Source organism: Cylas formicarius, unplaced genomic scaffold (genome assembly GCF_029955315.1).
Source record: "Cylas formicarius isolate icCylForm1 unplaced genomic scaffold, icCylForm1.1 PGA_scaffold_4__25_contigs__length_36172078, whole genome shotgun sequence".
Classification (NCBI taxonomy): Eukaryota; Metazoa; Arthropoda; class Insecta; order Coleoptera; family Brentidae; genus Cylas; species Cylas formicarius.
Window position 1 is genome coordinate 23,546,542 of NW_026844334.1, and position 25,333 is coordinate 23,571,874.

General features: G+C 32.1%; 1 protein-coding gene across 2 annotated transcripts in view; it reads left to right on the forward strand.

The window, feature by feature from the left end:
* Positions 1–1,688: 1,688 nt before the first annotated feature.
* Positions 1,689–25,333, forward strand: part of LOC132700784 (uncharacterized) — a 63,220-nt gene continuing 39,575 nt past the window's right edge. The window contains exons 1-3 of one of the 2 annotated variants that reach the window (XM_060668312.1): positions 1,689–1,944; positions 2,002–2,054; positions 11,394–11,594. In XM_060668312.1, coding sequence (XP_060524295.1) covers positions 11,457–11,594 — 138 coding nt within the window. In that variant the 5' untranslated portion in view covers positions 1,689–1,944; positions 2,002–2,054; positions 11,394–11,456. The remainder of the gene's footprint in view (positions 1,945–2,001; positions 2,055–11,393; positions 11,595–25,333) is intronic. The other variant, XM_060668313.1, reaches the window with a different exon arrangement.

The following is a 25,333-nucleotide window of genomic DNA, read 5'->3' on the forward strand; positions in this document are numbered from 1 at the left end:
CTTTTAAATAAATCTAGAGGGAAGACCTTTCTAAATTCACCCTACCATTTAAGCAGTGCTATTGCATTTTAAGTTTTTCAGGGTGATAGTGGATCATCAAGATTAATCAAAATTTTAATGAAACAGCTAACTCGAATGGTATTAATTTTAATCTTATATATAACTACTAATCAGTACGCTGGCATAGGCTGGTTCATTTTCCGTAATTTGTTGTTTCTACTGGAACGGACAGAATTGGTTAACGTCTGTTCAGGGTGTCTGTCCTATGCCCCATATTCTGGTAGCTTAATTTCCACTGGCTACAACGATTGGTTAGGTGGTCACTCTTTTTAAAGGGTAAATAAATTATGTTCCGGGTGTCTTCACTGTCACCCTATATTCCGATATGTTACTTTTTAATTGAAATATGAATGGATTATGTGGTCACTCTTTTCCAAATATCCGGCCTTTCTTATATTTTTGTTTATTAGTATTGTGAGATATGTTGTGGATGCGAACTTGTTTTCCTTATGAATGACGAGGATATCCTGCCTGTCTCTGTGGATTAGTTTTGGTTAGCATCGAATCTTCTGAAGGATACATTTTCGGACACATGATTATTCTTTTCAAGAAAGCTATATAAAACCCGAATATTTAACCGAACTTGCCAAATCTATGTATAAAAATAAAAATAAAAACGGCGATCTTTGATATCTTTTGAAATACTAATTAAAAAATCTATATTTTTCCGAAGTCAAAAATCAAATTACATGATCAACTTTAATTTTTCTCATGAACAACATTTCTTTATCTTCTTAATTGCGTATTTCAAGTTACCGTAGTACTAAACATCTGAAATCTTGCTGTCGCTAAAAATGTAATTAACAAATGACGAAAAGATATTTTTGAATGTATATCTTAACAAAAAATTTTATCTCAACATCATAGAGAGTTTGGAAGTATAAAATCCGCATAAAGTAAAACACACAGAATCAAGAGAGGAAACTTGCTTAGCAGCACATTAACAATAGAATTTTTGATTATTACACAGAACATCGAGCATCTGTTAATAATAATTTGAGCAATATCCACTTCCGGTATTCTTTTTTTAAATGAAATTTTATCATATATTTTTCATTCGTTCCTTCGTTAGTCAATTAAATTTTTAAATATAGAAGTTTTCAGAAAAAGCTATAAAAATCTTTCAAAAACGATTTTTACTTAATATTTATTATGCTTGCAACTGCAATGGTAAACTCACATGGTACGAATTTTCTGAGTTCGACAAAATATGAAACTACAAGATCGTAATAACAATGCTATTTGTAGATTTTTTAGTTTTAAAATAAGGTGGTAAAACATCTTGAAATTTAAATTTTTCGTCATATTTGTCAAACTTTGACTGAGCTACTCTGCATCTCTTCCTTTTCCGTCCCAATGGCGAGAGTCGAATTTGGAAAACCCGGTACCTATTTTGTTTCTCAATATTCAGATACATCGCGAATTGCGTAGGCAAGTATGTTGATGTTAATAAAGAGCTACTTGGAATTCTGTTCCCTTTGTATCTCAAAAAACTTCATTAATAAATAGAAAACTATGCGATCTGCACGATTCTTCGACTTTCTTGAACGCTTGGCAACCTCGCTATAGCACCTTGATGGTAGAATGTGCCGGTTCTCGGAGTTCGAGTTGAAACTGACGCCGACGACTTTCGGCCGCGTTTGCTTTGCTTCTACGTTCTGCTCGACTGAAGAAAATCGGCCGTTTTGGTTTCCCGCGTGTTTGGTTTGTTTTCCGACGCATTGACTTCCGTGGCACTGAAATCCGCCCTTATACAGTGCCTTGAATGGTAGTCAAGTCAGACTACTTGTTGCCGTTCAAATCTGCGCGAGACAGCGATCATGTGTGTGATGTAAACAATAGAGTTTGTTTTTTCGTGTGTGCGCGGACATTTAATTTTTTAAGGTAAATCAACAGTTTTCATAAACACTCTCCCAGAAATTGTTAAACTAGACATTTCAGTTGTGACCACTGTAATACGGAATTAATCGCCTACATCAGCTGAACTAATAGAAGTAAGTAGTAAAGGTCTTTGAGTATTTGGAGGTGCAATATTCATTACGTGCAGCTTTATTTACGCAGGACTTCGCACATGTTTAAGCCGCCACAGAAAGATTGTGACATACTGTATGGGATTATTATATATATTATTAATTTTGCAAGTTGAAAATGTTTCGAAGTACTTTTTGAATCCCCAATCTTTATGAACGATCTCAACAATTACTGTAAGGACTTAAATTGTACTATTACACTTGATGTTATACAAGTAATTTTCGTTGGTTACGGACCACTTGATCCAAAATTTTCCTTGTTTAACATTTTGTGTGCATAGTTGGTAATACTAAAATAGTTGTTTAATATAGACGAAAGTTATTAAAATGTTGCGTAGGTAATGAATGAAAAGTAAATTATTTTTATTATAGAATGTATTTCTTTTCATTATCCATTTACGTGCAACAAATATGAAAATTTAAATTATAACAAAGTTTATCGCGGTAATATAGAAGCCGCAGAAATTTTTGTTTTGGATGCACGTCACACAAGTCTTGGTGGTCTGATTTAAAGGAGGATAAATCGCTAATTCAAAATATTCCAATTTAGAAGTTCATCTCGAAGAAAAGTAGGAAAGATGTACGGCAAGCGCTTTTGTTATTAATATTTTTCGTATTTGCCGCCAAAATCAAGTAAAAAGTGTTTCTGAATTTGGAAATCCTCAGGGGTCCAGTATTTTAAAGTTTGAAAATAACAGAGTCCTGGAATACTCAGCTAATGACGTTAAATTATCCAAAATCAGGGAAACTAAACCTATGCTTTTTCAATTATTCATTTTTATTCCTTCTATTAATAAAAATGTGTTTTGGTTAGTTTTCGAGTCTAATTATGATGTTTTTTATATTTTTTTATTCTACTATCAGATAAAGACAAATGGTTGCATAATATTTTCTACTCCCTACTCTAAAAATACCCGTTTATGCACGGATCAAGCGTGCGGAAAGTGCCACTTTAAGACGTCAGCCTCTGATATTTCCGGTACTTTAGTCACGAGTTTGGAAACGATCGGATGTTTTCGGTAGATTCTGGCCATAGTATTTTGAAGTTCATACATCATTCAGTAGATGTTTTCATAGTGTTTAGTGCGCAACATGTTCATAAACTTCAGTTGCTCGTGCCAAATCAATAAATAAAAAATCAAACTCGTGACTAAAGTGGCGTTTATTAAACTTGAATAATATAATATTATATAGGAAAGCCTAATTTGCGTCAGAGACATGGAATTTTATTTTAAAGAACAAGAAAAACATGGACAAGGTTATTTTTAAATGGAGTAATTGCAACAACACAATAAGGTGTTCTGAAATTAGACTCTACGTATCTTCAAAATGAAGTTGTGGAATCTTATTTATAAGAACTTTTATCTGTATTCATTTTTTAATAATAATTTGGGAACTACCAATCCATTCAGCTATATATAACTAACTGAATAACTTAAATTATAAACTGCTGAAAATGTGGTCGAATTAATTACACATTTTAAATGTGCATGAATGTGCGCATACCTACGCGATTTTTTCTGACTTTTTTAAAATAATTCATTGTTTATTGAATAGATAGTTTTCTTTTTCATTAACTGCGCTTTATTTATATACCGGATTTCGGCGTTTACTACTTATTTTAGTTGAAGTTGACTCTATATGTATTATTCGCAGGGGGCGTATGTCGGGAAAAATTAAGAATGTAATTAACGGAAATGGAAATTGATTAACTGCACATCAAATTGGAATTTTTAATTTAAATTTAAAATATCAAACATTATGAATATAAACTAAAGATTTAAACATAATCTAAAATTTTGTTCCTATTATTATTATTGCATATTTTTATTATTATTATTATTATTATTATTATTATTATTGCAAATTATTATCGCAAATATTATTATTATCAGGGGTATTATTAGCGTTTAGTTAATTTATCACTAATAATAAGTTATTGTTTTAATTTGTCTTCCAGTTCGTCAACACGTTTAATTCTCTCGATTGTAAAACTTGCACGTATTTTCTGAAAAAATAGGTTAACTGTGTGAAGTCAATCATTAAACGAGGTGGGTATGACCCGACTAAATGTCGGTTTATATTTCGCGTATGTAAGCAATGAGATTGAAGTGAAACTGTGTATTTAATCGGATACGTCGTCATTGAAACGAAGTCAAACGTAGTAGATTATAATAAACACGAAGTTAAAATGAAAATTAAAATACCGTGAGTTCGACTGTGGGTCATCCGAATATCTTTAATATGAAAAGTGGAATTATCTCTGAAAGATCGGCCAATTTACTTAAATATACAATTAAATCCAGTTAATGGGTAGGTAGTTAAAAAATACGACCCGTATTTCATTACAGCAAATATAAACTTCAGGACATAAAAGAGAGAGTGAACACCTTTTGGAAATTCCTAGCACTAAAACGCCAAAGAAACAACCAAAAATATCTATTGAATCTGTTCTCCGAATTTGTCTAGAAGATTTATTATCTAAAATTGTAGGCTTAGGCTCTCCAACAGGTGAGGGTCAAATAATAAGAGTTCTTTTAAGCCAGCCAGGTAGCAAGTTTCAAACTCGGTTTCAAAATAGTAAAATGCCTTGCTCGTTGTTAAAATAATCATCTTGCTTTGATGTGAACCAATATGCGTGAGGATACCTTAGGGACGCAATTCTCAGAGTCGGTGTATCTATCTAAGGTACATTTGATTGTTTTTGTTTTATTTATAAAATAATCTGATTTAATATAAGTTCCACGAAATAACAAACCTAACCTGCAATGTATTTTTTTGTGTGGATGAATATCCAAAAAGGTTTGGTACACTTTAGGTACCGTTATCTGCAAAATTACTAGAAAATTATATAGTTTGTTTAAAATTTTTATACCCTTAAGGTTTTTTCATTGATATATCCAACAAGATGTACTTAATTAGAGAAAAATTGCGTTATTGGATTTGTTTAGGATTTGAAAATACTCAATGCACTTACACTATGATTTTCATTCTACTAAATGGTGTCACGCCAAAGAAGAACTCATGCACAAGTTATATGAATGCGTTAATAATTCTTCAAAGACGTCTTTTTGTTATTTATGTCTTAAACTCACTAACCAAACAAAGAAAGGTTTGGTTGGTCAGCAGAAAGCTCTGTTTGATTTTCCGTTTAATAGGTACCCGTTTTGACTTTTGCGAGTGGGATACAATGCCTGCTACATTAGCATGTGAGTAAACAGATGTGGGTGTTGGTCGTCTTTAAATGGAGAATTTGTGCGAAGTTCGTTGACGTATTTCGATCAAAAAATGAACGTACAGTACAGTTATCCTGGGTTTGTCGTGTGAAAAATAAGTTTCCTTGAATATGTCCAAATTGGGTACGTCATCAAAATCGTCATCAAGTTTTCCGTCGTTTCTCTCATTACGAATAGGGTAGAAAATATTCAAAACTTATTCTAGATATTCATAGAAAGATTTATTCGCCTCGATTGTTCCGGAATTATTAGCGTTTTTCAAAAATAATAAAAAATCATGGTAAAATATTTTTAAAAAAGTTGTCCTAACATATTTAGCGTCGATTTTGTCAATTACATCCAGATAACGATGATTTTTGTTTTTAGTTAGTTTTGTTAAGTTTCATGCTCGGCATCACGTTTATCATGTTCATTATGGTAATTATTACAGTTTTTCGTTTTAAAAGCGAAATAGAGGCGCTTGAAAGATACTTAATTTTCTAATTTAAATATTTTTTTTACTATGAATACCATTAATAATTCGGCCTTTCATTTCATAAGCTTGACTTATATAATAGCAGTAGTTGATACAACAAAAATTCGTGACCAACAGCAGTTGGTGTTGTTTTTTAACCGTGGTACATTGAATAAATACATCTACGGAATAAAAAGCAGATAGGTGCATACAAAAATATTTTGTGCAACTTCACTGTCAAGTGCTATAAAACTAGTCAATTTTAGATAAGAAAATATTATAAATTAATTAATTTTCTTTTGCCTGCCGATTTCCTCTTCATTGAAATTCATGTAGGACGCGGGCTTTTCCAAAACATGTTGGGGAAATATGATCAGAAAAAGTATATCGAAAAGATTGTAACGAATTCGGTCCGTTTATTTATCTTCTCATTGACGTAAAACATATGCGTTATCGCTTAACACTTGTGCCTGGAATTTGATTTAGGTATGCTCTTTATCCCGTCTGGTGGTTAAAAGTAACCATTCGTGCATTCCAACGTATTTATCGAATTTTCAACCTTGAGCCTTGAAGTTTAGGTTTATTTTTCTTTTGTCATTGCGTTTTAAAACAAATTACCTTTCAACAACACGATCCGATCGTTTACGCTCGTGCTTTACGATAATACAGACGCTTACAAGAATCAATATTCGTGGTGCAGAATTTCTAGGTTAAAAATAGTACTCGATATGGAATGTAGAAGTATATCAAGAAAAACAACGGAAATTTAAGACCAACGCCAAGGTTAATTGTCAGTCAACATTGTAAGATTTGTCATTGTAAAATTTAATTTCTACAGCAAGTCGAGTCGTGATAGAAGGGAAGAGAAATAAGCATTTCTATCACGTACAATGTAGCGGGTGTTCCAAAATATGAATTTTTATTCTTGAATGTAAAAAAAGATGAAGTTCACATAGAGAGCAAAGTGCAGGCCACATCTTCCATAACAAATATGTTACTAACGGAAGGTTAACTCGGAGGGCAAGTAATTATTTCATGTAGAGAGGGTTTTCAAAAGTGTTGAGGAAATTTAAAGTACTTTTCCTTTAAATTGGACACACTGTACCTAACTATTTCATCGTTTTCAGCTATTGCCTCTATAACACTTTTCTTAGGATTTCGCTATACCTATTAACTCACGTTTTTAGGCAATATTTAATTTTATTAAGCATTTTCAAATCTTATTATATATATTACATTTATGACAATAATTATTTAATTTCAATTATTTATATTAAAATTATATTAAATGACAAGGAAATGTTAAAAGAGACATTAGCCTAATGTAATTGTTTGAAGTTTGATTGATTTAATAGCGTGCTTACTTGAAATATAAAAATTACAAAGGCAGCAGATAGATAGCAGAAAGATACAAGAAAACGTTCTCCCTTAATATTTTTTTTCTCCCAATTAGTTGACAATGTCGCAAAAATACAAAAATATATAGAATGTCCATTATAAAAAGTAAATATTTGTATTATTGTGAGAAATACACTGTATAATTGAAAATATCTTTAATTTTCGGTTTTATGCAAATTTATTGAAACAATTTTTCGGAACTGTGATAACTAAAGACATAGAACTTCGCCATACCACTGCGCTGTATATGCTTAGTTATACAGTTAGTTATCCAATATGTATTTGATAGTATTACACCAATTATAAATATAGACCCTGTTTGAAACTCCTGGAGTTGGCAATGTCATTTGAGTTTATTTGTGTACAGGAGCTACCGAAAACCATATGCGACAGGCAGATTGTCAAAAATATATAAGATAAAGCATGGGTTAAAAATTGTCTGCTTAGTTGGTTGCACTATATTTTATTTAAATTAACTTCTTAATATCTGCTTTATTCAATTTATATTATTATGTTCTTAACTAGAATTTACAGATCAGCTTCAAAGCATAACTTTTCGTGTTTAATTTTTTGACTTATTTTAACGAGTACCAATGTAGCAAGTCAACACACCAGCCTCGATAAAATATGGTATAGCATAAAAATAATCCGTTATCTGTATACGTTTTTATGATGTGTGAACCGTACCTAGGAAGATCGGCGCGATATTTCATTCTCACACCTCTGTCTTAGCGCCTTACTTTAACGAAGTGTTGGTGAAATTAAAACGACGACCCACTTAAAACTATGATAGTTTGGGCTTTTAACGTTTACGACAGCAGTGTTATATACAGTTCTACAAAATATGTAAAACAATGTGGATCCGAAAATTTTTATTATTCAAATATCTGCTCAGTTGTTTTATGCAAGAAAAATGTCACCCCTCTTATTTTCGTGCCTTTTTTAATAACTTGGTAGCAGTGTATTTATTTTAAAAATTATAAAAAAAATTAAAACATCCCATGGCAAGTACTTTGTCTCTAAAAATGTAGGGATCAATATTAAAAATACCATCGAAAATCTGAAACTTCACTTTTTTTAGCATTTATTTGCATTCCAACCGAACAAATATTAGGAATTCTGCGTTATTTCCGGACTTGAATTTGCTTTAACAATACAAACAAAAAACAGTGATACTTAATATATAATAATGCATAAATAATCCATTTCCTCTATGTACGCTGCACCTTTCGTCGTCAATATTAGTAAAACAGTTTCAACGCAAAAAAAAGAGATAATTCAATGGAAATTTGGAACGACTTATAATTTTTTTTTTTAATTTTACGAAGCAAATATATTTGATGACCACAGGCTATTGAAATAAATTTAATAACTTAATTATGTTTGCACAAATCTACTGGACTCCTGCGTGCGTTGTTGCTGACGTTTCGCTAACCATCATGTTAGTTTTTTTAGGGCTTAACTGGATGATTAGCGAAACGCCAGCCAGTTAGATTCATCAATAACCGATCCAGGTGGAATCCAGAAGATCTATAAACCGCATTACAGCAGCCTGCAGAAGTGTCTTTGAAAAATTAAATTTAATAGTTCATTATCAGACTCTTGCTGACTTCCACATTTTTTGCTACATTGGTAAAACAGTTATAAAATACGTTCCTAAAATAACTTTAACAGTTTTTGGAGCAGACAAAAGTTCTCAGATTAAATTCAATTCTTGAAATGAAGTTATCACAGCATTCTGTAACAATATCGTAGTCATAAATAAAATTGTTCACAGTTAAGCTCTGAAGAAACCAACAGGATGATTGATCAGCAAGTTCCATTTATCAACAACCGATGCAGAAGGAATTATTTGTAAATAGTATTACAGTAGCCTGTGGAAGTTTCTTTGAAAAGAACCTCTCTGCTGTTCTGTGCGATCGTCAGGTTGGAGTACAATATTTGATTCATAAGCAAATAAACAGTTTAATCAACCCCACTTTGCATGTATTCCTGCAAAAAACACATACGGCCGTCGTGAAGTAAAATTGAGTTCGTGTAAACGATTTGTAAACGGTTTCTGTAGAAATGTTTATATTTTTATTTACCTGAACCTTATACCTCATACTCCCATTGGTCCCCACTGAACTGTACCGGTGTTTTGTTCTTGATGAATTTAGTAAACCATGTTCCTGAATATTTTTACGCATTGTTTACGTATAAAACCCAGAAAACAAGCTCTAATTACCTTTTTTTGTATGGTTATTCTAAAGTTACTTTATTTGTACATGGACCAAATAAGGTAATTAAATCGCTTGCTGCAATCGCAAAATATTTCGCGCCATTTTTCGAGACTTATTTTTAACGAGTTATAATTAAAATTTCATTGTCGGCGATGTTAAAAGCGTACGCTTTTCGGTTCGTTCGTACGTATAGATTTCACAAGCCAATCCCGTCTGGGGGATTTCAAATACGATTTTCCGATAATTTGTTTGCTATATTTAGAAACCCGTTATTTTCAATGTGCCTGTATACGCCAAGTGTGAAAAATCATACAACAATCGCATTAAGTTTATTTATACCACATTGTTGTATATCTCTGACGTTTTGTTTGGGTTCGTTTGTCAGGTTTGGAAATCAGTTTTCTTCTTTCTTCAAAGGAGATATTGGCAATGCACCAAAATTTGTTTCGGTGGTGCTTGCCATTAGTTCGTCGTAGTCTTTCCGGAATGTTTCGCAAAGATGGCAAAATAGATTTTTTTATGCTTTAACAGTAACCTAGTATCGATTGGCATAATTAAATGGTGATTTTGAAAGGAAGTGTAAAAGTGGCAACAAATTCTTGTTCCTACGCTGTATGCCTATACTGGCCAGTAGAAGCTTCCAAAATTTCCAAAATCTAGTTTTTTAAGTTTGCATGATTTATGAAATAACAGTCGATATTTTTCTTGCCAAATAGTCTTTAACGACCAAAGAGAAGCTGCTAAATTGTTGGTATTTTTGATTCCCTGTTAAAGAAAAAAATATACCGATTTGGTTAGTTGATATATGACTTGCGAATATCGTATGTAGGTTTCATGATATAAAATCTTACCCAAAAAAAAAAAAGTTTTCTTTAAAAATAATGCAATATCCAAGGAAGATTAAGTTTTTAGGTTAGACACAAGTAGTTGCTAGCTAGACCTCGCAAATTCAATAACACTTTTTTATGTATTGGCCTCAATAAGAAAAATAAGGGTATTATTATTCTTATTATTATTATTATTATTATTATTATTATTATTATTATTATTATTATTATTATTATTATTATTATTTACTCTATAGCTTACAATCCTTTACATTATACTCGTTAATTGAAATATTTTAATATGTTTCAAGCTAACTATTAGTATAAGCAAATTACTAAACTCTATGGCAGGGAATTATGCACCTTGGTGAAACTGTGTTGTTGCACTATGCACTCGCACGGCTCATACAGTACATTTTCATTGAGACGAGAAGTAAGAAACAAAGGCAGAATGCTTACGGAATAACTATAACAAGAAATAAAATATCCTAAAAAAAAATTCTACTCCCTTGTCTAAAATAGCCAAATAGTCAGTTACGTTTCTACGGCTGCCAGCCACTTCGGACATTTCCCGGATATTACCACATTAGTTTGGGAGCAATCGGATGTCTTTTGTGATACTGATTTGAACTGAACTACCGAAATTGAAACGAAACGCAGTAATTATTGTCGTAATACGAAAGTTGCATTAGTTTTTGGATACATTTTTGCAAAACAGCACGAATATCTCGAACGAGTGACATGTCACGTGATCCGTCAGAACAAACCCATAACTTCGCAAACGTCCGATATGGATCGCGACCTTGGATATTTTCAAGTAGCGAGTAGAAAAAGAAACTGTTAGTGCCTTCTACAAAAGTATGAATGGAGTTTTGTATATTTTAAATTTAATCGCAATATTTGAAAAGAAATGTAGGTCGGGATCGCGAGACACTAAGCAGTTTATTCAACAACCGCCTGACTAGAGTAAACGCGCCCTTTAAATTACGGTGTTTCAATGGGCAATCCGATCTGATCCGTTTAAACTGCAAATGAAAAATTATCGCACGAAACATGTGGATTTCAGTTTTAGCATCTAACTCGCAATGTACTGTTTACAAAATTTGTATCGTCATGGATCATAAAATCCGCCTCCATTTAGGTGTAAAATTTTATTTTATTTTCAGGGCCGTAAAATGTAATCACCGTCCTAGACCTTAACTGAAACGGTCGTTTTGTTCTAAAACGAAATGGCGACCCCCGGCGTCTCCATGCCTCTGATGCCGTCGATTGCAACCCCCTCTAGGGATTCGATGACTTTTACGAGCACGAAAGGTCTGCTAAATGGACCCGGACAGAACAACTGTTTCTTAAACAGCGCTGTACAGGTAAGCAAGTCCATGATTTTTTTCTTTTATTTTGTATATTTTGGGGTTTTGCACCCATTTAAATAACCAATAATAAAATTTTAGTTATAATGGTAATAATTGGAATTTCAAAATATTCGTCGATAGGGGAAATTTATAGCAAAAATGTTACTTTGATTTTTTTATATCAATACTATGTTTCCTGGTTTGAGATTTTCAATTGACATTTGGCAGATAAGATAGTCCAAACCAAATGACGCGTCAGATGCGGATTTAAAAAAAATGCTGTACCTATACTTAGCCCAAAAATATATTTTTTTGTTTAGAATATAATTATTAATATATTCTCAAAAGAACATTAACAACGGCACACAACTACTGTTTAAACCAAAACTTAATACCTATAATTTTCATTGCTTTCTTGAATAAACCTCGAGGGAGATTTTATTTTATAACAAAAATATATATATATATATATATATATATATATATATATATATATATATATATATATATATATATATATATATATATATATATATATATATATATATATATATTCGCAATTTATGTCATGGCGTAATTTCTCCGATATACTGAAAGGAAAGATTATAATAGCCGTTACAAAAGTAGAATTCACATTTGCATTTTAAGGAAGATTATACGTCAGACTTTAATCGGGGACACCTGATTCGTTTACATATCCACTTCGATTGCCCCAAGCAATTTATCAAAGCGGCCTTTAAAGTTTTATTTCTAACAACCGGGTTTAACTCGCGATTCAATAATGTATTTATTCATTTATTCAAAGACATGTTTAGCTTTTGGATATTATAATACGCGCTTTTTCCGTAAAGCAATAAAATAGATAATTGGGTTTTAACTCTCACACTGTCACAAATGTGAATAAATAAATTATTTTCAAAATATTGTATAAATTGTTCAGTGCTTAATAATTAAATAATCTAACATATCTTCTTTCTTTTTTAATCACTTCAATAAATATATTATAAATATCATACCATTACCCTATGATCCCAAATTTACAAATAGGTTTTTAAAATTTCGTTAATGTGCGAGGGGCCATTATTATTAAAAAATTGCCGAATTCCTTTGTTTTTGCGTTTAACTATCCTATTTGGTTGATGGCACTGTTATTCTGACTTGACCGAATTTCTCGATGCAGTAAGACTCCCTTGGAAGACCGCATTATGTAAATTTGTATATTTCTTGTAATGCATTTTAATTCAGTGTTTGTTCTAATATAAAGTGTTATTCCGACGTAATAATAAAAATTAAGTTCATACCAAAGAAGCTGAGTTGGTATAATGAGTTTGTTGGATGCCAATATTCACAAATAGTTTGCAGTGACCACAATGACCCGCTACTAAGCATAATAACTTTTGAGACGACTACAGTATATTTGAATCAAATCTTACATAGAAAGTACTGTTGTTATCCTATCCTCTTAATTCTATGCTATCCCAAGATGTTTTTCTTAATTACTTATAATCAACCAATTTAATCTTTCGTCTAATGCCTTGCTCCGGAGATTGATCCATAGAGATTTTCCGATTGGTAGAGACATTTAGTTCAACAAGAAAGAAGAAAAAATTCTACATACACAAATAATAAGTTTTAGTGAAATAACAGTCGGACAAACACATGCCTGTAAGACCAGGTCAAAAGCAAATATAAGCGGAACAAATAAAATATCGGCTTTCATCTGAACACGAGCCATAGCGTCTACTATTTCCTTTTGTAGAGAAATTCTAGCTTTAGGAACGTTAAGCAAAGTAAACCTCTGTGCATAATTTATATATCGAGTGACATAAAACTTCGATACGCAAATATCTAGATGTATCTTTTACGATCTATTAATTAAACTTGAAAATTCAGGGAGACATGTCGCCAAAAATCTCTTGTTCGCAATTTTTTATTAACGTCAACCGTAGATCACGAAAACTAATTTAAATATAACTGTTCCTTGCTTATGTTAATGTTGGCCGGTCCAGTCGCATAGGCTAATATGAAAATTTATTATTTGATGGGCTACAGTTAAAAATCTTTAAAAACACCCACGCTTACATTGCTCGGCATATACGTCATCGCCGAATTTATGGTTTGTATACGTTGATATATTTCGGGTATGGAATGTTTCAAATATATTTCGCGCTCAGGTTTTATTTTACAAAAGTTCCATAAATACTAAATCCAAGTAATGAAACTTACTTTTTCGAAACTTTTCTGGCATTCTTACCCACCGTATTTTTTACATAAAAGAAACTGTGATAACAAATCCAATTTTCGGTGTATATAAATGTACAGAATATTTCAGTAGTGTGTCGGCAGTGACATCTTAACCTAAAATTATTTTCATGTATACGGTATGTCCCATAAATGCGTAAGAAAGTAAGGTCATGTTTTTTTACACATATTTTGTTTAACACGTGCTTCATCTAAACCTAATTAATAGTTTTGTTCACGATTTACTTAATTATGGAGGATTGCAATTTTTGTCAGAAATAATATTGAAACTTCAACCTTGACGGTAATTCAATCATCCAGCATTATGCAGAGTTTCCCAAATATGCTAAAGCAATTAAGAAATTTTAAAACATTATATCTCAATTTTTAATGGAATGCCCAATATATTTCTGGTCATTCTTTTGTTTGAGGTTTTTGTTTTATTTACTTATTTATTTATTATATTCAATACACCAAGCATTCTAATGATACTTAAATCACAAATACTTTTCTAATCGATTACTAACCACGTGGTTTTTACGACATGTATTTTTTGTTAATTTATTTTGAAAAATGTCGTAATTTATTATACTGTATTAAAACAATTTTAACCGCTTGCATCTAAAATAACAAAACCGTTGTTTGTTATGACACTGTTACTATATTCATATAAAATTTAATACATGACAATACACTGAGCAATAGTATGAAAAAAAGAGAAATGATATCATGAAATTTCATTATTTGATTTACATATTTGGCACACTATATCTGGAAATCGTATTAAGTCATAGTTTCTGTAATATGCCTGTCAAATTAAAAGTCTCCATTAAAAGACTAATCGAGCACATTTTTCAAATTCCTGTATTGTAAAATGGAGAACATAAAAAAGGTATGAAATATGTTATACAAAATATGTTTAAAATTAATAACAGAATCTATGTAAATTTATGGGATATTCTGTATACATGCACCTCATGCACTCATGAACCAATTTTTATTTTGTTTTCTTTCGCCAGTGGTTTCCATCCCCGCACTATTAGGACATCTTATATATGCAAAATTGCACCAAAAATGATAACAATGATAAGGCGCAGTTCACCAAATTGAGACAAAGTCTCTAAACGCTTCTGTAACCAGTGGCATTTCGATTTATATTACGATCATCGCTTCTAGATCTTTACGATCCACCATTTTTATAGGTGGGTGCTCATGACTAATAAATTATAAATAATTAGTACAGAAAAAAAAGTACGATTTAATTATTTTTAACCCTTTAATAATATATCTGTTGCCAACAATGGTAAAGCTTGCTTAGATCATAATGTCATAATTCTATGAGGGAGTAGCAAGGTTAAATTAGTACGAAGAAGCACGATTTGTAGAAAAATACGTAGTCTCAGTTTGTATTTGCTGAATTTTTGGAATTACTCACATCACACGGACCAATACAAAATGTCACGAAAGCCAAAGTATCCTGCTGAGTATCATCTTAAATTTCATGCGCGTTTACAACACACACGTTATTACCATCAAACGAATTAAAATGATTATGGCCATAATGATGAACCAGCATTACATCCATCTTATCCACGCGTGTTTGTCCGCATTCCTTTTCTAATTACAAAACCGAAAACAAAAAGGGATCGACCTCGGCCTCGGGCGAGGTAAGTATATGCCCGAACGAACCCAGTATCATCAAAGTCCCTCTGAAACTGGTTCTGCAGAGAACGTATGCAACGCATTTGGCTTTATAGTCTGAAATAAGAGTTACTTATTTTGTTTGACAGTGGTTGCTAGATCTATTTAGAACTACACTTATTTAACAATTCTGGAACCCTTGAACATTTACAATAAAACGTGTATAATAGCAACCATCAGAACAGTGCAAACAATTTTCAGTAAAACCACTAATCTTGATTTGCTTCAGTGTTTTTGATTCATAATCACAAGTCAATCATAAATACAAAGCATTAAAATGACAATAATACAGAAAAAATTAATAGGAGACAATCAATTCTTTGTTTTGATTTTTTCCTCTGTAGGTACATTTAAACTTTCTTTCTTTTCTTGCAAAATTCGTCCATAACACCTCGCTCCTTTTTCTCTTTTGTAGTATTTTCTTCATATTTTCTGTACTAAGCTACATAAGGATACTTTTTCTACTCACTTCTGTAAAATAGCTAATTATGTACCGATCTAGCTTGCGGAAAGTGTCATTTTGGGAGCAATCGGATGTTTTCGGAGATATAACCGTATGGGAAACCACAAATGAACGAATGTTCAAATTATCGAAAATCCCGAACGACGTTCGGTCCCTTTTCGGAAAGTCTCGGTGAGTCTCGCCTCGCGAGGCATCTCGATGTAGCAGACGCTCAAATGGCGGACTTCGCAATTTGACAGTCGATACTAGATAGGTATAATCCGAATACGAATTAGGAAAACGGTGCTTGTTTTAAAGATACAGGACGTATATCGGTTGTTAAATCCGCACAGATCACATGAATTCCTATGCATCCGGTCAATTATTGTTTCCAAAAAAATGTAGGTTAATTTTATCGAAGGGTGTTGCAACCCGCATTCATTATTAACCCGTGAGTATCTTTTGAATATTTTGTTGTCAGTATCGCCCCATATTTATTACAGCCACCGGCTAAGGTAAAAGTTGACGTCTATCACATCAAATTTATAAAATTTTTATGAATGACAATGTCCACAAGAGGTAGGGTTTACAGCTGATGATGGGAATGAAACTGATTATAAGCCGACTGAATTTACTGTGCTATTTCTAGGCAGTTGCGCGTGAGCCTTGCGATAACACACATTTATGAGCCCCTACCCCTAGCCTACTTTACAAATAAGATGAGCCATATCTTATAGTCACATGAGAATCACGTAAAAATGTACTTATGGTGATACAAAAACACTTTAAATCTACAGCATCATGCACCTGGTTTCTGGACTCACGTCGCCAGAGCGGCCCAGAAATGTCCCCTAATGGCCCCGCCAAATCTTTTGTGGTTGCATTGGTGTAGCAGAAAATATTTGTACTAATTGTTCCCTTTTATGATGTAAAACTGTTCAAATGGGTGAAATGAAACAAAAATTATAAGCTCAAGCAGTTTAATAATTATTCTCAAAACATAGTATAATATTTTTTTTCCATCATCATTTCCTTGTATTTGACGTACAATTCAGAGTGCCTTCTCTAAGTAAAAGCCTGTAATAATAACATTTTTTATTTTTATGACAAAGGTAACATCTACCTTTATACACCTTATTAGGGGTTACCAGTAATTTTTTTAATAAATGTCAAATATATTTATTTAAGATTCAAAAATTACCAAGAAAGGTCATATACCTACTGCCACTTTGATGTATATATTATTATTTAATATTTATTGGTGGTTCCTATTAACTTATACAAAGGTAGAGGTTACCTACCGAAAAAATATTAAACACTTGCTAATCCCAGAAAAAAATCAAAATTTATGCCCATATTTGATTAATATCCTTTCATACAGGGAGACAAAAATGGCTCATGCCAAGCTTTTGTGCCAAACTGTATAACCAAACTAATATCTAGGTCTCTCGCTTGCACCCAGAACTCTAGTCAAGTCTTTCAGTTCTACAGGTACATTCGATTGCCTCCACCTCTGCCTACAGGTACATACTGAGTTGAAGGAAGTAAGGCACCTTCGGCATTTCTAAAATTGCATTAACATAATAAAATTTATTAATTCTTATATAGTTTCAGTCGTACAGTGTAATGTACTACACATTTCTACAAATATTTTTATTATTAAAAACTGCTTTACTTTGTCTCAAGTCTATTGCATATATTCTTTTGACCTCCTTTCTTACACATGCTTGCAACTCCTGTGTTGTATTTGGTCCTTCAAGTGTTCATGATTATGTTGTCCCCTCCTTAAGATGAATACACCTTTCTCTTCAACTTTTCCTGATGCTTGATATTTTGTTTCTGGCTTCTGAGATATCTTTTTGCAATAACTCGAATATACATATATTTATTAAACTTAATCCTATAAATTGAATACGACGTTTCTGCACTAAACATGCAAAATGCCTTTTTTGTGAGCTACTATAAAATATTAAATCAATTTTACCTCGTCCCGTTAATCATTTTAAAGATAAAGATAAATCATTTTAAATAAGTTTCAAACTTGATATCCCTATAAAAATCGCTGGTTCTAACCTAAACATTCTGTCACTCGATCACGTATATGTCACGACTCAGCTGTTGACGGATCGGCTGTTACAAACCACCCTCCCGCCCGAACCCGAACGCCGTTCGGGATTTTCGATCATTTGAACATTCCTTCATTTGCTACCATCTCAACCGTATGGCCTGAATTTTGACGTTTTGTCAATTCTGACAGTCATGTCAGTGAATGTATTCGTGTTGTTTTGCAAAAATGAACCCAAAAATTAACGGTCATAGAAAATATATAGTATGGCAATAGGTTTGGTAAACTTTTGAAGCAACACGTTTATTAAACACTCGCTCCGCTCGTGCCAAATAAATTCGTGACTCAAATGTCGTTTAAAGCACTTGTTGCATAATATATTATTTTGTATATTTGTATTATTTTTGCCACTCTACTGTTTACTTGCTTATACACATCCTTGTTTGTCGCCATCACTTAATTCACAATTAATACATATACCCGAAATGATATTATGTATTATACAATGAATAAAACTAACATGTAAACATCCATGTAATAAAGAGAAATAAAAATAAAATATTTTGTAAATATTGCAATTATCGATTACAGAACTAGTTCGTATAAAGAGCCACTTGCACCATATGGGTACTAAATAAATAGATGCTTAGTATATGCTGATAAAAACCGCACTTTTAAAACCAGCATCAAAAAATGCTGAGAAGGGACATGCGCCAGAACTCACTTTTAACCACCAACCAGCGCGGTGTTGACAGTTCGTCAGTTCGATAATTAGCAAGATCCATATGCCACTAGGTAGACCTATTAATAACATTTCTAAAATGCAGATCCACTACTGCTACTGCTTGCAGAACACACGATTTGATTAATCCTGCGTGGACAAATTTTAAATAAAATTCGCGTATATATAATATGTATTTCAAATCGAATATAGAAAAACAGCACCCCCACGTTACCATTTTAGAGCGCTTTAAGGGCTGAAAATTTAGATTTAGATCTTTAAGAATTTAAAAAAAATAGAGATTTGTACGCAGATAATATTTGACGCTGTATATATAATCCTATACATGTAGCAAACACAATTGTTAAGTTTTGCAGATCTCGTTATTATAAAATATTTCCAATCAAAAGGACTTAATAGGCTGACTTGAAAAAGACACAATTGGTTACGAACACTGTGCTAAAAAGCTTTTGCATTTTAAATTAGAACTAACGCGTTTTTAAATTAATTATACGCAAGCGTAACATAATGGTTAATTGAAATTCCGACTTGCATTTTTATTTGAAAAGGTTTACGGTAATAATAATTGCAGTATCTATAAACTTCGCCTTGACTTATATTTGAGAATTGCTGAAAATGCTTGGATGTCTCAAAAACTGGAATGGTATATGAGCAAAAGAAAATTTTAAGCAGGAAAGTATTCACCACCCGAAAAAGCATTAAATCTTTTCAAATTTACTTTTAAAACACTTTAAATTAACATCATACATTTTTGTTAAAGGGCGACAACGGTGTCTCGGTGGTATATCTCAAGTAGTCTTCGAGAGCCATTTACCACACAAGGAGGTCTAAGATATTTGTTAACCTTAATACACCTAATAGTAAAAAATATCCAGATTGGCTCTGCAAGTAAATTAAATTCCGGTATAAATTTAAATAAAGTTACGATCATCACCACTACACTGTATGATAGACCCCCCACCCATTTAATTGTGGCTTTCTTGTCGCAAATCCGCCAAAGCTATTAGTATTACTAATAGATAATTTTATGTAACTTCTTATGGTTGTGGAATGGACCGGTCAACGTGTCAATTGACCGAAATAATTTTAAAGATACCATGAAATTTACATTTGTTTATATTGTGCGTTAGAGATAATGCGTTATTATTGGGAGTCCCAGAGTCGCTTAGTATCGTATTCGGATATTCCTTGAAGAGGTAGGTAGTTAAATCGGATATCACAAACATGTAATAATTTATTATAAAATACATATTATTATTGGACATTTTAGAGTAATTTTTATGTTGCTATATCTTATATTCTGTTCAGTGCGTTACGACTCTGCAAGTCGCTATTTAGCTATTAGCTGATTTATTTGGGTAATTCGTTTCCATATAAAGATATTGAGATGCGGTTTTCACTGGGATATCTAATGACAAAAAAACTCATATCATATTCTTTTTTCATAATTTTGTTTGCAATGTCAGAAAAATGCACCTGGTGGCAAGGCAAGCAACCACAATCACTTCACTCATTGCGTTATTGCTAGCCTAGTAAAAGCCCTTTTTAACGACTCCAAGTTTATTAATTATTAGGTGGATATCTATTTTAGAAAATACATCGCCCACCATTTTTCCTGCAGATATGCGTTTATTATTGTTATTAATTTGACTCTCAGATGCCTTATTATGAGACTCAGGAAACAGGCCAATTTACAGAACAAAAACAGATCCACGCATTCTAAGGAAATTTATTCAATTTAAAAAATATATAGATATTTTTTGAAATAATTAAGGTATTATTTGATTTATTTCTCTCTAATAATTCTAATTTAATAATATCTTCAAAATGTTTGACGATGGGGCAGTGACCATGTCACAATAAATCATGTTGTGTAATTGTACTGAAACTGGGATTCTTCGAATTCAAATTAGAAACTAATGGAGGGCCAGAAAAAAAAATTAGAAGCGTTTTTTTCCTCTCGTTAACAATAATTAACGAGACCACATATTATTTCCCCATTATGTCCGTTACGTTCAGACGCAATCCTCACAAACGTCACTGTTACCAGGCGTTGTAACAAGCGTGCAACATACTTTTTAATTACAGCACTATTTTCATCGCATAGTATACACACAAAATTAATTAAACATGATTTCGCTGGCATTGTTCGAGATTTAAATTGTTAAAAGATATAATTTACTACGATCATCCTCTTAGAATAATACGGAGGTGAATTTAATTCGAAACGTGAGAAAACTCACTTTTTCTCATTCATTTGGATTCATTACGATTTAAATGGATTAAAATGCAGTCCATACGTGTAATTAAATGGCGGGTTAGACGCACTCTTGTGGGTTACCAGGTGATTAGGGTGTGTTTTTATATACTATTCTATTCATTGCTTTCGTGTGGATAGTTACCTTTGGTAACTCTCTTTGTGGTAGCTCTTTTTGCTTTCCATATTAAATATACATGTAAAAATGGTGGACAGGGAGATTCACGTTGAGTTTTATATTAAAAATATTCTCGAAAACTAAAAAAGGAAACAAGGGCAGCATTGCCAGATCTACCCTAAAGCAATGGCAGTTTTCGAAATTTTTATTACATATATTAACTAATTGTTCTTTAAGTAGATGCTTTTTTTTCGGAAGACACGAAAATATTTTTAATGCGATCGCTTGTATTTTGAAAATGGTGTGCTATGCTTGACGCTTATTTGCAGGCGTAAGTTTACACCTTTGTGCTCTAATTTGTAATTGAAATCTGCGACAAACTAAGTTTAAGTTAAGTAAATTGCTAGTCACATACCCCTACTCCACCCATATATATTCTCATGTCGGTATAACAACTAGCGAGTTATTTGCTTTGATTTAGAAATATGCGTTGTTTTCGCTAGGGGATAATTGTTGTTCACTAACACGCTGACAGAAAACTAAAAATGAGTACAGTAAATGAGGACAGCTGCGTCAAAAATTAAGTAAGAATAATTTATTTTTACTATTAAATTGATGCGATAACAATATCTTTTTGCAACTAGTTGCTCTCTAATGTGTTAATTTTTCTAAAATAGAATCATCGATTTCAGTCTGGATATGTTTTTAAGATTATAAGGTTGGCACGAGGTGAGGTTAGCATAAATTATATATATATTATTATTATGTACATAAATATTTTTCTTTGTCTCTCTGATCACTATAGCAATGTAACATTCGATGTACTATTTAAAGCGCAGGGAAAGGAATAGTGCTTTTCCTAAGCTCCGGTAAAAGCTGTTAAAAATTACAATGTAGACTATTTTTTAAATACAGGTGCGAAATAGTAAGGTCTGAAATTTTCAGGTATACGGTAATTTATCCCGTAGTTGAGTATAGTGCAGCTGTTGTAAAATGGTTAAAAGTGAATAAAATTTTAGTACCCGGTTTGCAATGAAAACATATATAATAGAAAACGGAAGGTTTTCACATTTTTATTGACAATTTTTTTTATAGGAGCTGCGAATCCTACGAACACATTTCGATTTCATATCGCGTAATACAATAATTGTCCTATTTCGTATTATTTTTCGTACCCAACTCTAAAAGGATATCGAGTTCCGATATCGACAAATTTAATAACGGTATACGAGGAAGGAAATGTTGACATTTCAAGCGGATATACGGATAGTCAGTCGTACTCTATCGTTTTCACACTCCCAGGCTTATCCATGTATTTTTTGTCAAACCAAATAAATGTTATTATTAAATAGATTATAAAAAAATAGAATTATTAATAATAATAGGTAATTAGATTTCCAAAATTAAAGGTACATATGGAAAACGGCCTAAAAAATATATATTTTACAGGTAAAGCAAAAAATAAGGCATGTTGTATAATGGACTAACGATTTCAGGCAATCTATGAACAGCTTTTTGTTTTTATGTATTTTACATAGGAATTTTATAGAATTCCTTTGTAATATTAGGAAACGTGTGAAATAAGTGTTGCAGATACATTTTTATTATTCCATAAAACGCTGGAGAAATTTTGGATTCGCGTTTAATGATGGATATATTAGGCTGGTTCGTACGTTTAAAGGAAAGTAGCAAAAACTAAACAAAGCTAACCAAACCTGTTATCCTATTTAATTTCGAGTAAGATAAACCCGTTTCACTCGGAAAAAATCTACTTTTTTGTCAGTGTGGATTTCTATTTACTTCTTTTCTAGTTTTTTTTTATAGGGAGACTGACCCAAAATTGGTATGACCTGAAATGGGATTTGATAACGTGTATTTATTATTATCCATTTTCTGTTTATCTGTGCACCCTGGCTAGTATCATCAAACATTGTCTATTGTCAAATCTGTATTGCATAAAATGCCTGGGAGATGTACATAATATAACTTATTTCATAGAATGCATGATAGTTAATAATAACAATAAACCGTTTTTATTAGTACATCTTTAAATGATTATAAAATTATAATAAATTGACCAGTTTTAGACATTCTATATAATACCCAATAAATTGTAAAAAATTCTGGATTTTAAACTTTGCTGGTAATATGTATTATATATAACTCCTCTTTAAGATTCCTAAAGTAAATTGAATAATATTATTAGTCGTAGAAATAAGAAAAAGAAAACTGTTATTGTTAATCATTAGAATGACAGTAAAAAAAAACTATTTAAACACATACATTTTTCGCGACTTCAAAAAGCCTTCAAATTAAAGTATTCCAGCTATCGGCAGTCCGTCCATTCTGTTGAACATTTAAATTGACACTTTATTGAGACGAATTCTAAATTTAAAAAAAATTGCTTTACTGAAGCTCGAGAAGTGCTCGGAACTAGTTCAAAACAAACAGATCGATATAAAAGAAAAATAAAATAAAACCAATAAAAATGAATTGAATTGAAAATCTATATCCTTATTGCTTGCCACGTCGCTTGAAATGAAAACAAGGCGTAGGCACATGCATTGACCCATATTTGTTCAACTAATTTAATGATATAATTTAATTAATTATAGTTTTAATGTGTTATCATGCCTCTCTAGGAAACGGGCCAGGAATATTCAGGGAAACACTGCATTTTTCGTTGACAAATCACTCTATAGTTTTCCGAGCGGAAATTATTGTCATATTGGAATGTGTAAGAGAAAATGATAGGAAAGGTTGTACAAGGAATCAAAATAACTAGTCTTGTGTAAGATTTCTCCTCGATACCTTTAAGACCTTTATTCAAAGTACCATTTAAAAATGCGATGTAGTGAGTATGACCGATCTGATAATAAATTGTTTATATGGTTAATTTCTATTCGGAATCATGCATGTAACGTGTAACTTGGCGAGTTCACGAGGGAGATTCCGAAAAGAAAAAAGTCTGACTCATTATTTCCGTTTTCCCAAGACTGTTGTAATGGCGCCTTAATTTAGCCGAAAATATAAGCAAATAGCTTGTATCCGGTTCATTGTTTCACATCCAATCGCTGGGAACAGTTGGGAAGGGGTTTTAATTGATTATTTGGTAAACCTTACATTCCATAAGTTTTAGTTACTTTAATCTGATAAAATATCGGAATACTTGTTTATAATAAATATATTTATCGTTACTACCAAATGTTTGAGTGTGCATATTGAATTTTATTTAATTTAAAATTATATTAAATACATTTTTTGTATTATATTACTATAGAACTTATTTTAAAATATGTGGTAAATCGTCTCACAATCCTAATTTTAAGCTAAAATGAAAATTTGTATTTGGAATGACGCTAAGACCTGAGAAAAATACTTTAAAAAGCAAATTCCGTCTACTCGTGTTTCGAATTTGCGTTCAATCGATTACGTATATATTTATAATACAAGCTACACAATGCTTTCAAAATATATTATTGTTTCTACTCCCTTTTGTAAAATATTTAATTATACACCTATGTGAGTTTCTTCTTGTTCCAGTGATCCGAGCCCCTTCGAACATTTTCGCACGGGTTTGGTAGCATTCGGATGTCTTTGGTTAGTTTTGGTTAGTTGGTTTGATATATATGATATGACCCTGGAGTAGGATCATTCGCCTGACGTTTCGCCAAAATATCACTTGGCATCTTCTTCCATGTCACTCGTACGTGTCCGTACTTAAACTGGAATCGATCCTGCACAGACGCTCCGAGAACACTTCGGGTGTTCAAAGTGTTTTCGGAGCGCGAGCATTGAAGATGCCAGGTGAGATCTTGGCGAAACGTCTGTAGGATTCCAGTCGGAGTTCAACATACGGACGGATAATATGCCGGAATATATGGTCATCACATTTTTCCATCCGTGAATCAATACGTAACTTATTTAGAGGACAAAAGTCAAAATGTTCATATTAATTAAATTATTTCGGTTTAAGAACTTGTTGGGATAGTTCTCCTAAAGTACTACAGGAAAAGATGTGTATATTAATCGTAATTGTATTTTAGTCTTTAATTACACAAAATCGCCCGCAGCTTTAAGGAAATTACTATTTACAATTTTTTGTTGGTGAGTGGACGATAACCCTATTCAATATATCACGTTATCTTAAAAAAAAATGGTAAAAACGGTAACCGACGAATCTGACTT